The 19,703-nt window shown below is 40.6% G+C and overlaps 1 protein-coding gene across 1 annotated transcript; it reads right to left on the bottom strand.

The window, feature by feature from the left end:
* Positions 1-562: 562 nt before the first annotated feature.
* Positions 563-19,212, bottom strand: GNG4 (G protein subunit gamma 4). Its single transcript, XM_026669426.2, has 3 exons — positions 18,239-19,212; positions 5,938-6,046; positions 563-2,021 (listed from the first exon to the last, which is right to left on the bottom strand). The coding sequence occupies exons 2-3, from the start codon at positions 6,034-6,036 to the stop codon at positions 1,893-1,895; spliced, it is 228 nt and encodes a 75-aa protein (XP_026525211.1). The 5' UTR covers positions 6,037-6,046; positions 18,239-19,212; the 3' UTR covers positions 563-1,892.
* Between the last annotated feature and the right edge of the window lie 491 nt (positions 19,213-19,703).

Here is a 19,703-nt window from a genome sequence, read left to right as displayed (position 1 = left end):
GTGTCAGCTCTTTGGAACACCATTCCTCCTGAGATTAGATTCCTCAACTTCCTGCAATTCTGGAGTTGACTTTTCTTTTAGGCATAGATTTCGGAAATGGTAGAGCTTGTGAATTTAATTTATGAACTTGTTTGTACAATTATCTTTGCTGCCCATTTTTTTTCTTTTTGACATGTTTCTATTTTTTTGTTTTATTGTTCTCAGTGTTAAAGCCCGGAGTTAGCAGCCATAAAAATCTAATAAATCCAATCAATAAATGAATATATCCAATCTAGGGCTCAATTTTGGGCTGTGGTTTTGAGCATCAATTTATATGCAAATTAGTTGCATTTTAAAATGTTTGAAAACTAAAAAATGTGTGCTTAATATACAAATAAGAATGCCCATATTTAGAGAATTAAAATACAGCATATTTACTTGGTATCAGATACAGATTGAAAAAGAACTATTTCATAGAGTCATTTAGTGAATGTATGGCATCAGTGGAATTTTAACCCCAGGTTAAAATGGATGCACAAATAGTTTGTATTACTCCAACAGACAAATTACTACGGTAGGAATACAATCCCAAATTAAAAGTAACTTTTATTAAAATATTCAAGTAAGGAGAATGATTAACAGTACATTTTATCATACAACATATATCAAATGAACTATATAATTGATTTCAGACAAACAAGCTTTTACAGCATAGACTTAATATTTTTTTTAAAGATAAGAGCCTATACAAAGACCATAGAAATCTGTTATTTAATACACACGCAACTATACTAGAAATCTGTATTTAGCATATTACAAAGGCTAGAGGTATATAATTTGAAATATTAAGGAACATATCAAGATGACATCCTTTGCTGCAGGCTGCATAGTTTATAGTATGACATGGGATTCTGTACCCACAGAAACTATAATTAACGTGTTAAATTTTTTAAAAAATGATTCTTTATTTGAACTGGACTCCACACTGTGCCAGTTTGACCTATGGAATGAAATCAGTATGGTCTTTATTTGGCCTGCAGGCTTTTCATGTGCTGGTATTATTATTAGAATGATTATTAGTAGTGCTACTGCCTGCTGCAATTAGCATACTGCAACACAAAAAAGATGAAGAGTAACATCTTGATGGTAAAGAACACGTTTCAGATTTTAAAAATGCTAAATTAAATCCTTGGCATCTCAGGTTAAGCTTAAGTACGCTCCTGTTCAAAACCGGAAAATGCTGCCCCATCAGTAAGATAAATCCAAGTAAGTTGACTAGTTGTTTGACTTGGTATAAGGCAGCTTATTGGGAAGATTTGATTTAACTTTAATATTCATAATTTAAACATTCATCAAGCACATTCTCTTCTGAAATCCCACTTTTTACATGGAAATAAAATAGTTAAGAAATTGATGGTGCGTATTGCTCATCATAGTTTCAGTCCCTCTGAAAGACAGCCTGGGTTGGTACACAACACACCAGGCTAAAAGGCGATTGGCCAATTTGTGACTCAGTATGTTGTGCAACTCTATAACCTCTGTGGTTGATTTATGATTCACTGTGTGTTCCGTCAGGCAATTTGGTTAATTCATAAGCCATTATTATATAAGCTATGGCTAGTCTAGCTATGGCTAGCCAAAGACAGTTCATGAAATTTAACCAACAAAATCTAATTATCGCATACTTAACAACAAATGGGATTCTTTTATTACAAAACACAAATAGAGAACAATAGAAATGTTGAACACATACCACTGATAGAAAAATTGACATTAAAAACCTTCACTTAAAATGTATTAGATTATATTGTGTTCTAGAAAGGACTAAATTACTACATGGGAGAAAACTTGAGGAAAAGCATGCACCATCGGTAATGTGTTTTCACAGATAACATTGTTAATTGCAGGCTGAATCATAGGATAGTACATAAGAGCTTCTTCTCCCGGAAGGGATTTTCAGATGCAGGCACTGGTATAATAAGGGGATCTTCTCCCATATGAGCATCACAATATGCCAATAAATCAGCAGCTGCCTTGGATACCTAGAAGCATTTTGTAAAGAAGAGGAAAAAGAACAAAAGAAAAATGGGGGAAGGGTTATCTAAGTATTATTACTACTGCAACAGTGTTAATAGGTTGATCCAAGCAGTTAGGTATAGTTCTTTATTTATACCATATAGTTGGGGAAACAGATGCCCCAGGCCTACACATGATTCTTGAAAGCTTTCTGTGTATCTCCCAGCCTCTCACCAAAATTCTCTGTATTATAATTTTGAATAAGGCAGAAACACAAAAGTATTAGGTATATAAGCAGTAATCATATAATTAAACAATTTAATGTTAAATTATTTTAAATCTTTTGCCTTGCAACATCATTTTTTTTTTTGAGAATATGAATTGCACACCATGCATACATCTCAGACTATAGTTCAGTATATCATTTATTAATCTCTCTGAAATTATAGTAAGTTTCTAAAAATAGTACATATATGTGACAGAGCTGCATCATGCAGAAAAGTTATCACAAGTTGTGTTGTCCAAACAAGGCAGATTGTTCTTTCACCAACCATAAGTCACTCCAAAGAACAAAGTCAATGCTAAAAGGAAGCCATGTGAAACGTTACAGCAGAGCTGGCCAGCAAGATGCACCAAAACCAAGGAATTTTTTTATTCATATGTAGCTCCTATAACATGTTTTATTTTTATGATAATATAACAAATGGTACATTATGGCACAAGTACAAACATTCAGGAAAAAAAGAAAAGCTCAATTAAATTTGTCAGTTATTTTTATGCTGACAGATTGTAAAATAGTAACAGAAAGGAAAACAAGGATAAATTAGATTAGTAATTTATGTAAGGAAACGAAATTTTGTAATATGTCCTTTACCAAGAAATGTAACTTGGAATCAACAATTTCTGATAAATTGGTTTCCAGATCTCACAATCCAAACAATGTAACTACATTAAACCAATGATTGAATCTTTTTGTTTATTATAGATGAATATTGCCATAAATTCAAAGGGTTGTTACCAGATATTTAAGAGTAAGTTAGCAATCTTTAAAAGAACTAGAGAATGTTATCATTACATTTCAGAATAAAGAAGGTGACTAAAAACAGCCCAAGTTAGAATATAATCCTGTTAGATACCCTATAATTATAAGATTCAGTGACAAGACAAAATGCTGCAATTACTACAGTCACCTTCCATGAAAAGACAGACATAATTACTGTTCACCCACTCTGCTTTTGCTTTGTATCTAAAATGAGCACATCCACAAACATCTCACTAATGCCAGTGTTGATTTCACAACACTATTTTAGAAATAATTAACAATTCCATCTTTAAAGGAGAATGGGAAAAGCACAATAGCTGCTGTATGCAATTGTTCACAGTGCTACTTATGTTAAAAATCAGTGTTTCTTAACTGGATGTCAGCAGCATAGTTTTGTTATTCTAAAAGGTATCTGCAAACTTCAGTTATACCATACCTATTTCTTATATCAATACTGTCTCTAACTTTTTCAATTTCACTGTTTTACTTTTTAAAATAAATTAAATTTCAGCAGCAATATTTATCTACACTTTCACAGCATTAGTTTCATCTCGATCATAGCTACTGTATTTAATTAAGGTTTTTAATTTTAATTTAGTATATTTTGTTTGCTATTCTGAATATTTTGGAGTTTAATTTATCAGTTCCTATTTGGACAATCAAGTCATTGTATATTAATTTGAAATATATTCAAGTCTCTTGTTAATACAAATAGTGATTAAATCAAGAAGTCTCTCACATAGTTTTTTATTTTTGCTGAATTGAGAAACTATTATCACACATTGAGAACAAACCAAAATATTAAAACTTTACAATATTTTGAAATCATTGTAATAGCTTTTTAAAGTTACTAGCTGTTCAAAACAAAGGAGGCAATAGTTAAATTAATGGCATTATGGTTTACTTATTAGCTTGGTATACATATTAGCTTTCTAAATAAACTCTATATGCTAAGAAACATTTATGTATTTCTCAGCTTAGTAATCAAAATCTTATTAACTGAACATGCCCTGCGCATGCATATGGTTTTCAGATGTGTGATCATCCAAGTAGTATATAAAATTGGATCTGTTTAGCTTTAAGAATAAAACTTGATTAGATAATGTTCAACTTCTAGAAAAGAAGAAATGATAGACAATAAACAGTATTAAATCCCCAATCTCTTGCTTCCTTTTTATAGTTGTTATATATACTCTTTCTGTTCTTCACATGCATGTTCTTTATATATTTTGACTCAATTCACTGAATACAAAGAGCTATGTTTGGCTACTAGCCTAAACTGTACAACTATTAAGTTTTGTGGTTTTTATGTCAGTAATGGTTTAGAATATTATATAAAGCCAGCCAATAGTGTCTTTTCAGTAAATCATGTGTATATAAACCATAGTTAAATACATGGACTTAATTATGAACTCAATTTTATAAGGTAGTAATAGTATTTACAATAACATAAAAGATTGTATATAACTTCATAAAGAATATAATTGATTGTCCTGATTCTCAGCATCAGTTTTTTCAAAATGTCAATTTAAATGTATCATTCAAAATATTTTGTACATATGGAAATGAGTCATTTCTGTTTATGCATATGCAGAAATACAGTAATATTTACATGGGAATGTTGAGAAAATAATAAAAGTTAATTATTTTATAATGTATGTGTTTCATTTCCAAAGAGAAGTAAACATGTATAAATTCATTTTGCTTATCTCATGAATGTAAAAATCACAATCTAAGATATTAAAGCCAAATATTTGTCATGTGCAGTAGTAATTTCAAACTGGAGAAAAATCTGTTTAGGCAGTGTTTTGAGAGAATGAGGTCTTTGAGAAACAATTTTAGTACTGCAGTTGACAGAGGACAACACAGCAGGTTAGATTTTCTGGGGAGGGTTTAAACTTCACAGAATTGTCACTGAGCCAACTTGTAACAACATGTAATTAATTTTATAAGCCAAGATGTCCTATATTGTGGACAGAAAATTTAAGAAATGTCAATATCTTTAAAGCACTTCCAAATACTGCTTTATTCACTCAAGTACAACAAAATTGTGCTCTTGTAAGGATGATATCTAACATTCAATAAATCTACTAACTCCAGTTACAATGAATATAATCTACTTTTTTCCTAAGTTAAAATGAGGGTCTTTTCTCAAGAGAAAAAAAATTATCAACAAACTAAGACAGTTATAAAGCTGCTCAGGAAATAATTCAAGGTTAATCTGATGCTTCACATGCAATTAACTTTCAAGTATAAATGCTATACCTATAAGTAATAGCAATATGCCCCAATTTCAAATTAACCTAAACATTTATGCAACCTGAGTAAATTACAACATTATCCAGATGGATTTACATTTGAACAGTAGCACTTTTCTCTTTTTAATTCCACAGTGCCAACCTTAGCCTCATTCTATCCCAAGATTACCCCAAGATTTTGAGAATCCAGGGGGTTCTAGAGAAAGAATATATCCCCCTTTTTTCTGCAATAGACACTGATCCATGAACAGTGAAGGGAATTGTGAGCAGTTACAGCTGCCTGATAACAAATATCACAAGATAACATCTACAGGAGTTACACTGAACCAGAGAATGCCAAGGAAGGAATGTCAATTGCCACCCAGCTCCCTGCCTGAAACATGCAAAACAGGTGTTCCTTAAGCTATGAGAAAATTGGTGATGGTGGTGGGAAAGCTACAGATTTAAACTGCGCTGGACAAAGGGAAAACTGCACTCTCATATTGACAGATGGCAAACAACTAGCTTCAGCCTGGTACAGATGCCAGTATGCCATGAAAATTCCTATCTAGCTATGTTGTGTTGAAAATCTGAGTAGCTTCTGCAGTTTTCTAACCAGTGGGTGGTTAGAATTTGTAAATATGTTTACAAGTTCAAATTTACCTTTATCCTATCCAGATATGCTTCCATTTTTAACTGCTCCACTGCTTTTCTTGCTTGAGATATACTTGTTGTACTGTTATTAGGCATTACCTCCTTCATTCTGATTTTCCTAGATCAATAAAAATGAGAGCATTACAAATTGTTTATTTTCAAAAGATACGCCATTCTAAGAATAGATATATTTTTCTAGCTTCGGTTTGTTTCTTTGATACTTCTTTCATTTCACTGATCAATCCTCATTCAATTGCCAGTGTGGAATTTTATCTTTACAATCTTGCCCAAGGCTTTTCAATATATTCAATATCAGGTTACCTAACAATAAGCCATCATATTTAATACATAACTAAGCCATTTATTATAGCAGGCGAGATCAGCTTTAGGCAACCCCCTCAACTGAAGGAGGCTGCATTGACAGAGCAGAAATGCAGGGGGGAGGGGGTAGTCCCCTTAATTATTTGGATAGGAGAGGTTGGTTTTTTATTTTACTTTGTTTCTTTAATTTGCCCATTTCTGTGTTTTCTGCCTAAAAATATCAGGAAACGTCATGTCCCCAGTGGTAAGTAATAATACCACTGGTTTTCATCTATGAGTTTCAGGGCTTCTAGGATTTCAAAAATGCTTATGGGGGCCAAAAGTTACCCATTTCTGCTTAGTAGCTTTGGAGAGGAAAAAAAAAGAGAAAGACTAATTTTGCATCTTAGTTACTCAAAACCTGGGTTGGTTTTACAAATCAGGGAATTGTGCATTTCTGTCAGATGAAATTTCAACCTTGAAAAACACTGATATTTGTTTCTTTATTTTAAAGAATTGCAGGCCAAAGTTAAGGGTAAAAGAATAGCCTTATGGGGTGGCTTTTGACCTTTCAAAATACAAATAAAAATGTAAGACATAAATCACACTACTCAAAATTTCATTTATTCTGTTTCATATTTTCAATTCCAAATCCAGTAATATAATTTTAGAGCATAAATTAATAATGTTGAGCTAAAACAGTTTAACACCTTGTATGTGTTTTTCCTGGTAAATTAGTTTTAGATTTTCAGTACATTTCTTCTTTCATTTTAAAACACAGGATGTTTCTTATTCTCCTCTGCTTTATCCTCTACTTTATCTTACCTATTTTGTAAACCCAACAACTATAATTTAAAAATCATACTTTATGGCTTAACATATGCCAATTCATCTTATGGCAATTTATTTAATCAGTAACAGTTAAACAGAGAGCCAGTTTTATCCAATGGTTAAGGTGCAGGGAGACCATGAATTCTAGTCCTGCTTTAGGCATCATAGCATGCTGGTGACTTTGGCCAGTCGTTCTCTCTCAGCCCAACCCATCTCACAGAAAACAGGACAAAGGAGCATTAGATATGTTCACAACTTGGGTTTATAAATACCGTGTTTCTCACAAAATAAGGCCAGGCCTTATTTATTTATTTATTTTGATCCCCCCCAAAAACAGCTAGGCCGTCTTTTGGGGGGTGACTTAATTCCCCCCCCCCCTTGCATTCTCGGGCAGGCAGGCAGCGATGGCTTGGATGTTGACCTCGGCGTTGGTGGGGCACTTCGTATCGGGAAACCTTCCGCCACTGTTGCTTTCCCTTCTCCCCGTGCTGCCGCGGCATTTAGAGCAACGCCACGGCATTTGGTGCAACCATGCGCGGCCAGCCAGGGCTCCTCCCTGCAACCGGAGCCTGGTGGAGACACTCGGCTTCAGGCGTTCCTGTCACCACCTTCCTTTCACCTTCGAAGGCAAGGCCAATTCTTTTAAAAACGATGCCCTACTACCAGTACGACAAAGACTCCCCTCTCCGAGAGGGCAGCCCAACCCCACATGGGGAGGCAAATCTCCCGGGGCCACAGCGCAGGATCGGCCCACCCCGGGAGAAGCGCCCAGCCGCCATCCCTGCTTGGCGCCGGGCAGAGCGCGAAGAGCTTCGCCTGGGGTGCCCAGTGCAGCTGACAGGCGGGCCCTCCTGCCCGGCGGCAGAGCTCTGGCCAAGGCAGCGAGCGCCTCCCCACCGGACCCTCTGCTCATCCCACCAGGGCCGCGCCAGAGCTGTGCGGGCTGGGCAGAGTCGGGAAAGCGAGCCACGGGTGCACGCACGCCTGCCAACTGAAAGAGCCGGGCCGACCTGAGCTTGGCTTCCTTCCCAAGTCCCTCCAGCCCGAACCCGAAGGGGCCACCGGGAGAAGCCACCCGAGGCAGTGATAGTGCCCACTCATCCGTGGACAGGGAGGCAAGGCAACAGCCTGCACCGCGTCGTCCTCCGAGCTGAGCCCCGATGAGTGAGCACCTCTGCCTGATGCCTGTGTCGCTGCAGCGTTTGCAGTTGCCGGCGTGTTTGGAGATGCGTGGGGACGGGGACGGGCTGGGCAAGGGGTGGAATGGATGGGCGGCTTTGGGCTCTCTCCGCCGGACCCGCCGGCCAGGGAAGCAGCGCTGTCATCTCGCCTCCCTATCCGCGGACGGGTGGGCGCTATCATTGCCTCGGGCAGCCTCTCCCGGTGGCCCCTTTGGGTTCGGGCTGGAGGGACTTGGGAAGGAAGCCAAGCTCAGGTCGGCCCGGCTCTTTCAGTTGGCAGGCGTGCGCGCACCCGTGGCTCGCTTTCCCGACTCTGCCCAGCCCGCACAGTTCTGGCATGGCCCTGGTGGGATGAGCAGAGGGTCCGGCGGGGAGGCGCTCGCTGCCTTGGTGATAGGTCTGCCGCCGGGCAGGAGGGCCCATCTGTCAGCTGCACTGGGCGCCCGAGGCGAAGCTCTTTGCGCTCTGCCCGGCGCCAGGCAGGGATGGCGGCTGGGCGCTTCTCCTGGGGTGGGCCGATCCTGCGCTGCGGCCCTGGGAGATTTGCCTCCTCATGTGGGGTTGGGCTGCCCTCTCGGGCAGGGGAGTTTTTGTCGTACCGGTAGTAGGGCGTCGTTTTTAAAAGAATTGGCTTTGCCTTCGAAGGCGAAGGGAAGGCAGCGACAGGAGCGCCTGAAGCCGAGTGTCTCCGCCGGGCTCCAGTTGCAGGGAGGAGCCCTGGCTGGCCGCGGGTGGCTGCGCCAAAGGGCACGGCGTTGCTTTAAATGCCACGGCAGCACGGGGAGAAGGGAAAGCAACGGTGGCGGAAGGTCTCCCGATACGAAGTGCCCCGCCAACTCCGAAGTCAACGCAGGCAGCACCATATCTGGGTATGCAACAAAAGTACTTCCCAACGGCCAGCCCCCCCGCCATTTCCCATGTTTAATATAAGCCTTAATTGGGGGGGGGGTAATTTGATTTTATGCCTATAAAGCATGTTGGGACTTCCTATTGGGGAGGCCGTATTGTTGGAGAAACACGGTAATAAAGCCAAGATTTTTTTTAAAAAACTGCCTTTACACAATATGTGAAGTCTCACTAAAGTAGTAATGAAATACTTATAGGTAAAATGTCTGCATGTGTACAAAATTAATGTGTAAAAGGTTGTTTCTAGAGTTAATATAACAAAGAAAAAAATCACTACAAAGGGAGAACTGAAAATGAGAACCAACTGGTTTATTTATACCATAAAAGAACCAATTTATTTCTGTCATAAAAGAAATCTTATGACCAGAGTTTGAAAGAGGTAATCAGTAAAAACTAGGCAATTAGTGAGAAGCAATGCCAACCTGTAATATGAACTTCCCTATAATTTGCCTGACTACCTTCTTGCTATACTGATAGTTAAAAAGTTTCGGTTTTGATACTGAAGATATTTTATGTATCATTTGTATTGTACTATTCTGATACAGACTTTATTGTAGCATTATAGTTTTACCTGAGATATGCTAATTTGAGGGAGGTGGATATATTTTTTATTACAAATAGCAATGAAATAATTAGCAACTCTACCTTAGAGTCTCAATTTATATTACTGGGCTATGTGCCCTGAAAATCAAATGGATGGTTAAATAAAAACTTGATATAAAAGATGTACTGATATCCTCTGTCTTTCTAGTTCTACAGAATATGAGAAGACTAACAGATAGGACAACAGGCAATTGTACAAGCATGTAGCCCCGAGGGGGGGGGGGAGTGCTACAAGAGAGCTGACTATTTGTGAGTGACAGGATTAAAAAGACAACAGCAAAATCTCTGTATACTCTCCTACTAAATAAGGTACCTGAGGGTTATCTCAGACAGATTAAAGCAAATATATGCAAAGGCATACTGCAAAAAAGAGAAAATTACTCCTGAACCCTCACATTTAATTTACTATTTTTAAAGAGGAGAAAATAAATAACTCTTTTAATTTATTGCGATTAGTTCTGAGAATCAGTGGCTTCTTAAAAACTTATATGCTGCCCAGTTGCCTTGCAACGAAATGGGTGGCAGACAAATCAAATAAAATGAAATAAAACCTTCCTCAAAGGGGGCAAAACTGATTCTTTCTCAAGAGATAAGCGTAGCTTATTCGCAAAGCTTTAACATGAACCAAATAAAATCGATCATGGAAAGGAAACCTTGCTTGAAAAACATTCAGAGAGAAATCCAAATTTCTGACAAATAATACATTCTTACTGTTTCTGTTTCATACTCATATTGAGTGGAAGCAAGCAACACACAAGTTTACTTTTGGCACACATCAGTCCTGATCGTTTAATGAGGCACTCACATATCTAAGCCCTAGTTACATTGGTAATGGAAGTGATTGAATTAAGGGGAAACTACATTTTTCACACTGACACATATGGATAACCTTTGTTTATAGAACGAATAAGACAAAAATAAAACTTTATTTTCACTCAGATTCCATATATATAGTATGTATTAGTCGGACCATGTAAAGCTCTGATTGGTAGAAAATTATGCAGAAATTCAGAAAATCTTCATACTTTTTCATAGAACTGAGTATATTTTCTTGCCTATTTCGCACAATAACATCCTTCTTTTCTTACAAGGGAGAGACAGGGAAAGGACACCTTTACTAGATGAAAAGTCCACTGGATGAATCTAAAACAAATATAATTAACTGTTCTGTAAGCTTTAATATCTACTTAAAGGATTTATATTTATATCTGTTTAAAACACAACTACTACAACAAATAGGCTTCTAATGAAGTTCATCCCAAACATTGGCCTTTGCATGGGTTAATTTCTGAGCACAACATAAGATTTTATAATCTTTAAGGCTTAGTTCCATGAACATAGATATATGTCTGTTAAATTTATTTAAATTACACAGCAAAGTGATTTTGTTTGCTTGCTTTGTGCTATTTCCATCCAAATTATACTTGGGATTATAAAACAAAATAGGAAGTATGCCAGTTTTGATTTAGAACACGGATACCCAACCGCTGGACCATGGCTATTCAGAATTTGGCCACACAAGTGGCTGGCCAGAGTGCGTGCATGCGGGCACTCACGCACAGCAACCCATCGGTCGTGCAAGTCAAGCTGCGTGCATGCATGCCACTCCTCGCACACATGCACCAACCCACTACTTGCACAGCCCAGTTCCCCTCTTCCCCCCAGCTGGGCCACCAAGATGCAAAGGGTGGAGACCGCTGATTTAGAACACAAACTAAATTTCCCTAATTCTTTGTGGCATTTCATGGGATGATGGTGGTGATATCCATTCAGCTGTGTCTGACATTTGATGATTGTATGGGTTAGGGTTAGGGCTTCTCTCATCTGATCTTACACTACTTTTTTGAGTTGTTCTATGCTCTGCCTTGTGTCATTTTTGATGGGAGTCCAGCCACCTTGGGGGAAATTCCTATGATTTTCCCAAACCCAAATGTTATTTTTAAAGAGTTCTTAAAATGAAGTCTAAAAGTTAAGTGCCAAACAGTCTTTGATTTCTAAGATGTCTTGCCACTGGATGAAAATTTAAAATTTCAATTTGGTCATATGTTCAAAACATTTCTTCTTTAGGACCTGCTCATAGTACCATATCTCACTAGTTAAACTAAGGTTATTAAATTAAGGTTGTCCTCAGACAGAACCTACAAAGAAAAATACTACCTGATATAGCATTAACCCTATAAATACCAATCAGAATTGAGAAATCTGTAATGCTGCTCTGATTTTATTCTATCATGATTCTAGGTTTTAATGGGTATACGAAAAGAAAAAAAGACACATTAAAATCAGATGCAGAACCTATAACTGAATAACTATAGAATTATTTTTATTTTTTATATTTTAATTATTGACTATCCAGTATTTAATGTAAATCAAATAAATGAACCATTAATATAGACCAACAGCACCATCTAGAGAAAGAACAACAACGTGCAATGGTTTGTGACCCTATTTAATTGTACCACTAAATTCTGGCATAATGGCCAGAAATTAGATATATGATTTGCCACAGTTCTTCAGTGAAAAGTTATGACATGCACTGCATAAGATTAATGTATCAACCCATATAAGCAAATTAAAAACAAAGCTTATTTACTCACATGTAAATAATATTTAATATGGTCCGTAATTGTGCAAGATTTTGTTGTCTACGCTATAAAACCAACTTCTTGTCAAGAGCCATGCAAGTCATAGACTCATAAGATACCGTGTTTCTCCAACAATACGGCCTCCACCAATAGGAAGGCCCAGCATGATTTCTAGGCATGAGGTGAAATTAAGCCCCGCCCCCAAAATTTAGGCCTATTCAAACCATGCTTTTCCCCGCCATTTCTCACATCATTCGTTAGAACTAGACGAGGTGAAGAGAAATGGGCGGGGGAAGGGTGGGGGGGATGGGGAGAAAACTTGCCTTTAGGAGTGCCCTGCAGATAGCCTAGGCTAGAATACCCCGATAGCCGATAAAAGCTTCCTGAAGGCAGAGTCCCCAGCCGCTTCGGGGCGAGGCGGGGCTGCCCGTGTCCCCTCGCCTTTACGCAGTCTTTTTCGGGCAATGGAAGCAGTCACCACCTCGCCCTGAAGCGGCTGGGGACTCTGCCTTCAAGGGAGCTTCGATCGGCCAGTAGAAGCGCCTCGGGCGAGCACACACACACACTCCCCTCACCACGAGGCCGCTTTTATCGGCAGACGAAAGCTCCCTTGAAGGCAGAGTCCCCAGCTGCTTCAGGGCAAGGCGTGGCTGCCCATGTCCCCTCGCCTTTAGGCAGTCTTTTCGGGCGATGGAAGCTCCCCAAATGCAGTCACCAGCCACTTGATCGGCCGGTAGAAGCGGCCTCGGGGCGAGCGCACACACACACTCCCCTCACCACGAGGCCGCTTTTATCGGCAGACGAAAGCTCCCTTGAAGGCAGAGTCCCCAGCCACTTCGGGGAGAGGCATGGCTGCCTGTGTCCCTTTGCCTTTAGGCAGTCTTTTTCAGGCGATGGAAGCTCCCCAAATGCAGTCACCAGCCACTTCGATCGGCCGGTAGAAGCGGCCTCGGGCGAGCACACACACACACACTCTCCTCGCCGTGAGGCCGCTTCTTGGCAGACGAAGCTCCCTTGAAGGCAGAATCCCAGCCGCGGGCGAGGCGGCACACACACACTCCCTGGCTGCAAGGCCACTTCTACCGGCCGATATCTGGTGACTGCATTTGGGAGCTTCGGGCCTAAAGGCGGGGACATGGGCAGCCACACACAGCTGGGGACTCTGCCTTGGGGAGCTTTCATCTGCAAGGCGGCCTCGCAGGAGGAGAGTGTGTGTGTACACTCACCCGAGGCCGCTTCTACCGCCGATCAAGTAGCTGGTGACTGCATTTGGGGAGCTTCCATCGCCCGAAAAGAGACTGCCTAAGGGCAAGGGGACACGGGCAGCCACGCCACGCCCTGAAGCAGCTGGGGACTCTGCCTTTGGGGAGCTTTCGTCGGCCGATAGAAGCGGCCTCACGGCGACGTACGTGCGTATGGGCCGCTCTAGGTGGGGAAGGAAATTAAGTCACCCCCCGAAAAGACGGCCTACCCGTTTTTTCAGGGGTCAAAAAAAAATAAGACCTGGCCTTATTTTGTGAGAAACATGGTAGGATTGGAAGAAATGTTGGAGGTCTTCTAGTTTAACCCCTGGTAGAAATCTTCAAACCATCTCAGGCAAATGATATTCCAACCTTTGCTTGAAATCTTCCAGTATGTAATATGGAGTATTTATAACCCAAGGAGGCAGATTGTTCCACTATTTGACAGCTCTTGTAATCAGGAAATTCCTCATATCTGGCTGTCTATAAAGCTTCCACCCATTGGTTTTTGTCCTCCCAGAATCACTGGACATCAGACAGCATATACATGTAATATATAATCATGTTATGTTGGTCATACAGCCAGATGTTTAGACTGAATTTGGTATTTCCTTCCCAAGGACCGGGAATAGGCAGATATTGTTGTTTGATTATGTAGGCTGTTCCAGGTAAAGCTGCCTTTTACTGTAGACCAGGAATTGCCAAACTTTTGGACCTCAGGGACCACCAAACTCATAATTTTAAATCCCACTAATATGAATTTTGACTGATGGTGGCTTGCTGACAGTGGGAGAGAGAGAGAGAGACCTGATCTAACCTTTGTCTCCCCCACCCCTCATACACACAGACATACAAACACACAGAGGCCGGGGTGGGATTCAAATTTTTTAACAACAGGTTCTTGGGTGTGGCCTAATTTGTAGGTGTGGCTTGGTGGTCATGTGACTGGCTGGGCATGGCTTGTATGTAATTATTATAAATATTTATGTAAATATTGAATTTTTTATTTAAAAAAATAGCAACTTTTACCCAAAATCAGGCAAAGCAGGCAGGCAGATTGAGTTGCTCACAGAATCAGATTCAGAGATCTATCTTTCTTCCATTGGCTACCTGAGTCTGTCACATAAAATTTGCTTGCAAGCAAACCCATAAAATTTGCTCGCAAGCAAACTCACAAAATTAACTCACAACACACTATGTATGTAAATATTGAACTTTTTTTTTAAAGAGCAACTTTTACCCAAAATCAGGCAAAGCAGGCAGGCAGATTGAGTTGCTCACAGAATCACAGATTCACTTAGAGATCTGTGTTTCTGCCATCAGCTGTCTGAGTCTGCAACTGAATAATAGAACCTTCAGTCCTAAGGGAGGTTCGGCTCTGCTTAAGCAGAGCCAAAGATCTAAAGATTATCTAGAAAGCAAGAAATCCAATCTCCCGGCACAGCAGAACAGCTGATGGTCAGGAAAAAAAAAGGAAAAGTAGCAACTTAGCAGGCAAGTTTGCCAGGTAAGGAGTGGGCGGGGAGGGTTCCCGTGGGCCATGTGGGCGGTGCAGCCTTGTGTTCCCTGCAGCCTGGATTAATTGCTTTGGGGGTGCTCTGGGGGTGACATTTCTCTGTGGACCACCAAAATTTTCTCGCAGACCACCAGTGGGCTGCAGCCCATCAGTTGGTGACCACTGCTGTAGACTGATGGTAATTTTGTCAATGCCAATGGTGTTAACGCTCCAATTGTTTGGAGATTGCATCCAAGGTGCAATCATTTGTACTACCGATGTCTCTATTTTCTTTTGCCACAGTTGTTTTATTTCTTTTTGCAGATCTTTGTATTTTGTAATTTTATCCAGTTGTCTATTCTGTTGTCACCATATACTGCCATGTTACTATTATTATTATTACCTTGGCTCTAAGGAGAATAACCCATAATATGTCAGTTATTTTAATCAATTTCCATAGGATTTAGCCCCCAAGTCTGTTTTGATCTGCACTTTTCTTCTGTGCCCCACCCCCAATGTCCCTCAAGCAGAGCTTCTGACAGACTGGATCTCTTTCTCATTTTACAAAAAGAGAATATTAAAATAGGAATTAAATAGTTCATTATTCTCCTTTTTATGTCCATCACCATCTTGCTATCTTCTCTGAACAACAGACTCTCTTATTTCACACATAACTTCAAACCACTTTTTGTTTATTCTTGGCATTCACAGCAAGCCTCAGTTTATTCTGAGCCTTAGTCTACCTGTTCCTTATACATTCTGGCTATTTCCTGAAATCTTGCTTACATGTTCCTCTTTTCACTATCACCGAACTCTATTTTTAACTCCAGAATCTTCTATTCCTCTATTCCTTCCTCAGGCCTTGATCATGGAAGTACGGGGAAAAAATATTACTTGTGCTCCAACCATTTTTGCTTTCTGCCTAACCCCCGATAGTCCCTTGATAATTCTTCCAGTTTGTTTCTGGCAGTGTCTTTGTTCCAATGTGAAATAGAAGAAAAGGATATGATCAATAGGATTGATTAATCAGGTTAGTGTCTCTCCATCACTCCTGTATATTCACACTTGGGAAACAGCGTATTTCCCTGGATATCAAGTCTGTAGACTGCAGACTCCAGTTCTCTCAGGTCACCCATCTTCATCTTTGGGACAATGGTTGGATGTCTCACTTCCATGGAAATTTAAGCTTCTCTCTTCCCTCTCCCTGGAATGCTGAGACAAAAGTCTTTTCCAGAAGTTAAAAAGTCTGTTTCTACAACCCATGAATACTTGCATCTTTAATTTTTTTCTAACTCATACCTTCCCATCGTCTCCCTTTATCTCAATGTCCCAAGCTGGGATATCCCAATTAGTCATCTGTTTGTCACGCTCACAGTCCCCCAAGCCAAGAGTTCAGCTCTTCCCTTTCTATCGTCTGATTATTTTTGTTCCAGCCAAAAACATTTTTCAAAAATTGCAAAGCAAGGGCTATTCCCATCCCATTCATTGAGTGGCATTGTGGGGGGTAAGGGTTGAAAACTGAAAAAAACTATGCAGTAGGTAGAAAGGATCAATTTTCTGAGCCTTCTAGCACTTCAACTCCATCACAGAAAAGGAGTCAATTAACCTCCACTGACTCTACAGATAACAGATAAGCCCAAATAATATCAGGTCTACTTACTTTAGTCTAGAACAGATCCAGAAGCGTTTGAGGCAAACAGTTACCTCTCAGAAATATTCAACTAAAGCAGAGCATATATTTTTATTGTTTTGCTTGATAAACTTCATCATCCACCCAACAATATTGTAAACAATAAGATATATGTTTATTTCCAATTTTTAATATTAGATTATATGGTGAAGATCATCTGTTATTGATATGCTGTGCCCTTATACAAATTGATTTGTGTGTGAATGAATACATTTACACACATAATGTACAGGTTTTTTCTTATTCATTTTGGTGTCTTTGATTGAAGGATTATATGCCCTCAAGTCATTTTCAATTCCGAGTGACCGCATAGATAGATTTTCTCCATGCCCGATATCTTTAAACAGCTATTTGGTTTTTTATATTTGTCATTAAATTCTGAACAGTCTGAAACATGTCCATAATTTTTCAAGGATATTTAACTGGATGTTCCTCATCCCTTGCCTGAAAACAATTTAAAATCTCTCTGATCTTTTTTTCATATCTAGTGCTAGCGCCCTGCTTTCATCACTGTAGTACAACTGGAACGGTCTGTCTATTTTGCACTAAAATCTGTTCTGGCACTTTTTCATCTGAACAGTTGAAATTCCTCAATGTTGCCTGCCTATCAGCCCCCAAGTAGAGAAAAAGGAGAAGAGAAAAACCTTTCTTAAAATGCTGCTTTGAATGTTTGAGGCTTCTAACATGTTTTTTTTTTTTACCTTTCAGGACTACCCTAATCTTCTGCATTCAGTGGCTAATCATACAGATAAAATGTTCATCAGAAACCAGCTAACTCTAACAAGCATCCTCAAACAAGGCTCTTCTATTCCCCCAAAAGGCATAAACAACAAACTGTGCCAGTTTATAATCTCTCCCACTTTCTCAGAATATTTGCCTTCTGCCCACAACCTTCATTTTCTGATGGATGCACTGCTCCCTTAATATATGTGTTATGGGCACACATCTCTGCCTTCTCAGATTTCCTAAATCAGGTGCCACATGGCCTGGAATACTGTAATATGGAATACCCAGCAGCTCAAAATACTAAATTCAGACATATATATATATATAAAGCTTCTATTCATTAGAGTCATCCATGCCAGTTCTTGCCATACTCTTGATTTTATATGGTTGAAGTCAGATGAAAGGCTTAATTATGTGAGAAGTCTGTTGTCTGTTTAGTGCACAAAGTAGCAAAAATGAAAAGCAGAAAGAGGGCCTCTTTCTGAAGAGTGAGTGAAATTACAGCCTTGCTGTAGCAATCCCAGTGACAACTTCTTTAAACCAATTATTTCGACTAAGACCAAGAATGCAGCACGCACGACACACCCCAACTCTACAAGCTGTGTGTGAATCTGCCACCGGCCAAAAGTCTCCCCCCCCCCGCCCCTTCTCAACCAAACCAAAGGGTTTGAGACCCGTTGCCAGCAACCGGAGCGCGGCTTTCCCTATAAATTCCCCATCCGTGCCCGCCTTAGCCCAGTGCGAAGACTTACCTTGCAGCAAGAAATGGAGGCTTTGGGGGCAGTCAGAGAGATTCGAACAGCGAAGCCACCACACTTACGCCTCGAATGCAAGCAGGGACGTCTTGAGGTTGCACATGCCCGGGAGGGGGGGGAAAGGGGGAAGGGGGCTCTGACTCGCCTTGAGGCGAAGATGTCGGCTATAGGTCTGTGTGGCGTGTGGTTTTATTTTGTTTTGGTTTTGAAAAAGAACGCTACCTGTCCGTCACGCCCCCCCGGCTAGTGGAGCAGCCGCTACCTCGCCGACTCGTTCGCTCTCGCGCTGTGGCTGTGGCTGCTTGAGTCTCTGGCGGCGCGCGTGCGCGTCTCCGCGTTTGCCGCGAGGAGGAATTCCAGCTAGTGACGTCAATCGGAGCGGGGCGAGGGAAAGCGCGCGTCCTCGGGGCGGCCGTCGACTTCGCTTCCCCTACTCTTTGGAAGATGTCGCCCGTCGGCGTGAGCGTCTTGCGTTCCGTCCTCGGCTGCATGAAGGAGGCGCGTAGGCTTCGTGGCTGGAAACGGCGGCAGAGAGGATGAACATAGGTGAAGAGAGGCGCGCGACTGCACGTACGGGAAGAAGAAGGGGGGGAAAAAAAACCGGGAATTCCGAGCCGCAGAGAGTAACGGCTTTTTTCCCCCCACCCGGTCTCCGGAGAGACCCTGAAAGGAAGGACTCGTCTCCCAGCGCCGGGGCCCGAGTTTTTTAAATCTCTGCTCGTCAGCGGTGCGGCGAAGGCCAGCGACCAAGGACCTTTAGTTGCAGATTTCGGGGCCACGTGGCCCGGGAGCTTTCAAGGAACCGCTGGGAGCCTGGCTGTTGATGACGGCCGGATAAATGGGCTCCGGGCGGATACAATAAGACTCAGCTTTGTAGCTGGAAGATTTATGCCTCCATTTTTGGTGACAATAACTGCCGTGTAAAAGAAACAAAGAGTTTGTTTCCAAATAAATGTGTACGGTGTCAGGGGAAGCAGAAACAACAGTTTAAGAGTGTAATTTTCTCGCTGTGTTGCCCTTCTTAAGAAGAAGGCAATGTAGGAGTGCAGAAACAGGTGTAAAGCTCGGAGGCGGACGGAGAGGAATGGAGGCAGAAGGGAATGAGGGCTTATAAGAGGCACAATGCAACAGCCATACTAAAAAGAAATCTGCTGTCTCCCATGTCAAAACAATCTAAGCTTTTTAAAGCTGCAGAAAGAGAGTGACTCCAATAATTATTTCCCCCATTGAGCCTAACTTTATAACTACAGTTCATATTGCATACATAAAATGTTTGTTACACCTTAAAAGACTAATTTAATTTGGAGCTGACGTCATTTTTTTACAAGGAAAAATGTGAATGGACTAAAAACATTTAGTCTGTAAAGTTTCCCAATAGATTATCCTGCAGTAAGCAACAGAATCAAATCTGTTTAAAAGGAAAAAGGTCATCCAGTTCCAGGCTATAATTTAAGAAGACAAG

Source organism: Notechis scutatus, chromosome 1, assembly GCF_049901735.1.
Source record: "Notechis scutatus isolate UNSWTSFEM ecotype Mainland chromosome 1, rNotScu1.2, whole genome shotgun sequence".
Classification (NCBI taxonomy): Eukaryota; Metazoa; Chordata; class Lepidosauria; order Squamata; family Elapidae; genus Notechis; species Notechis scutatus.
Note: the sequence above shows the minus strand (reverse complement) of the source record. Positions and strands in the feature narration are given on the sequence as shown.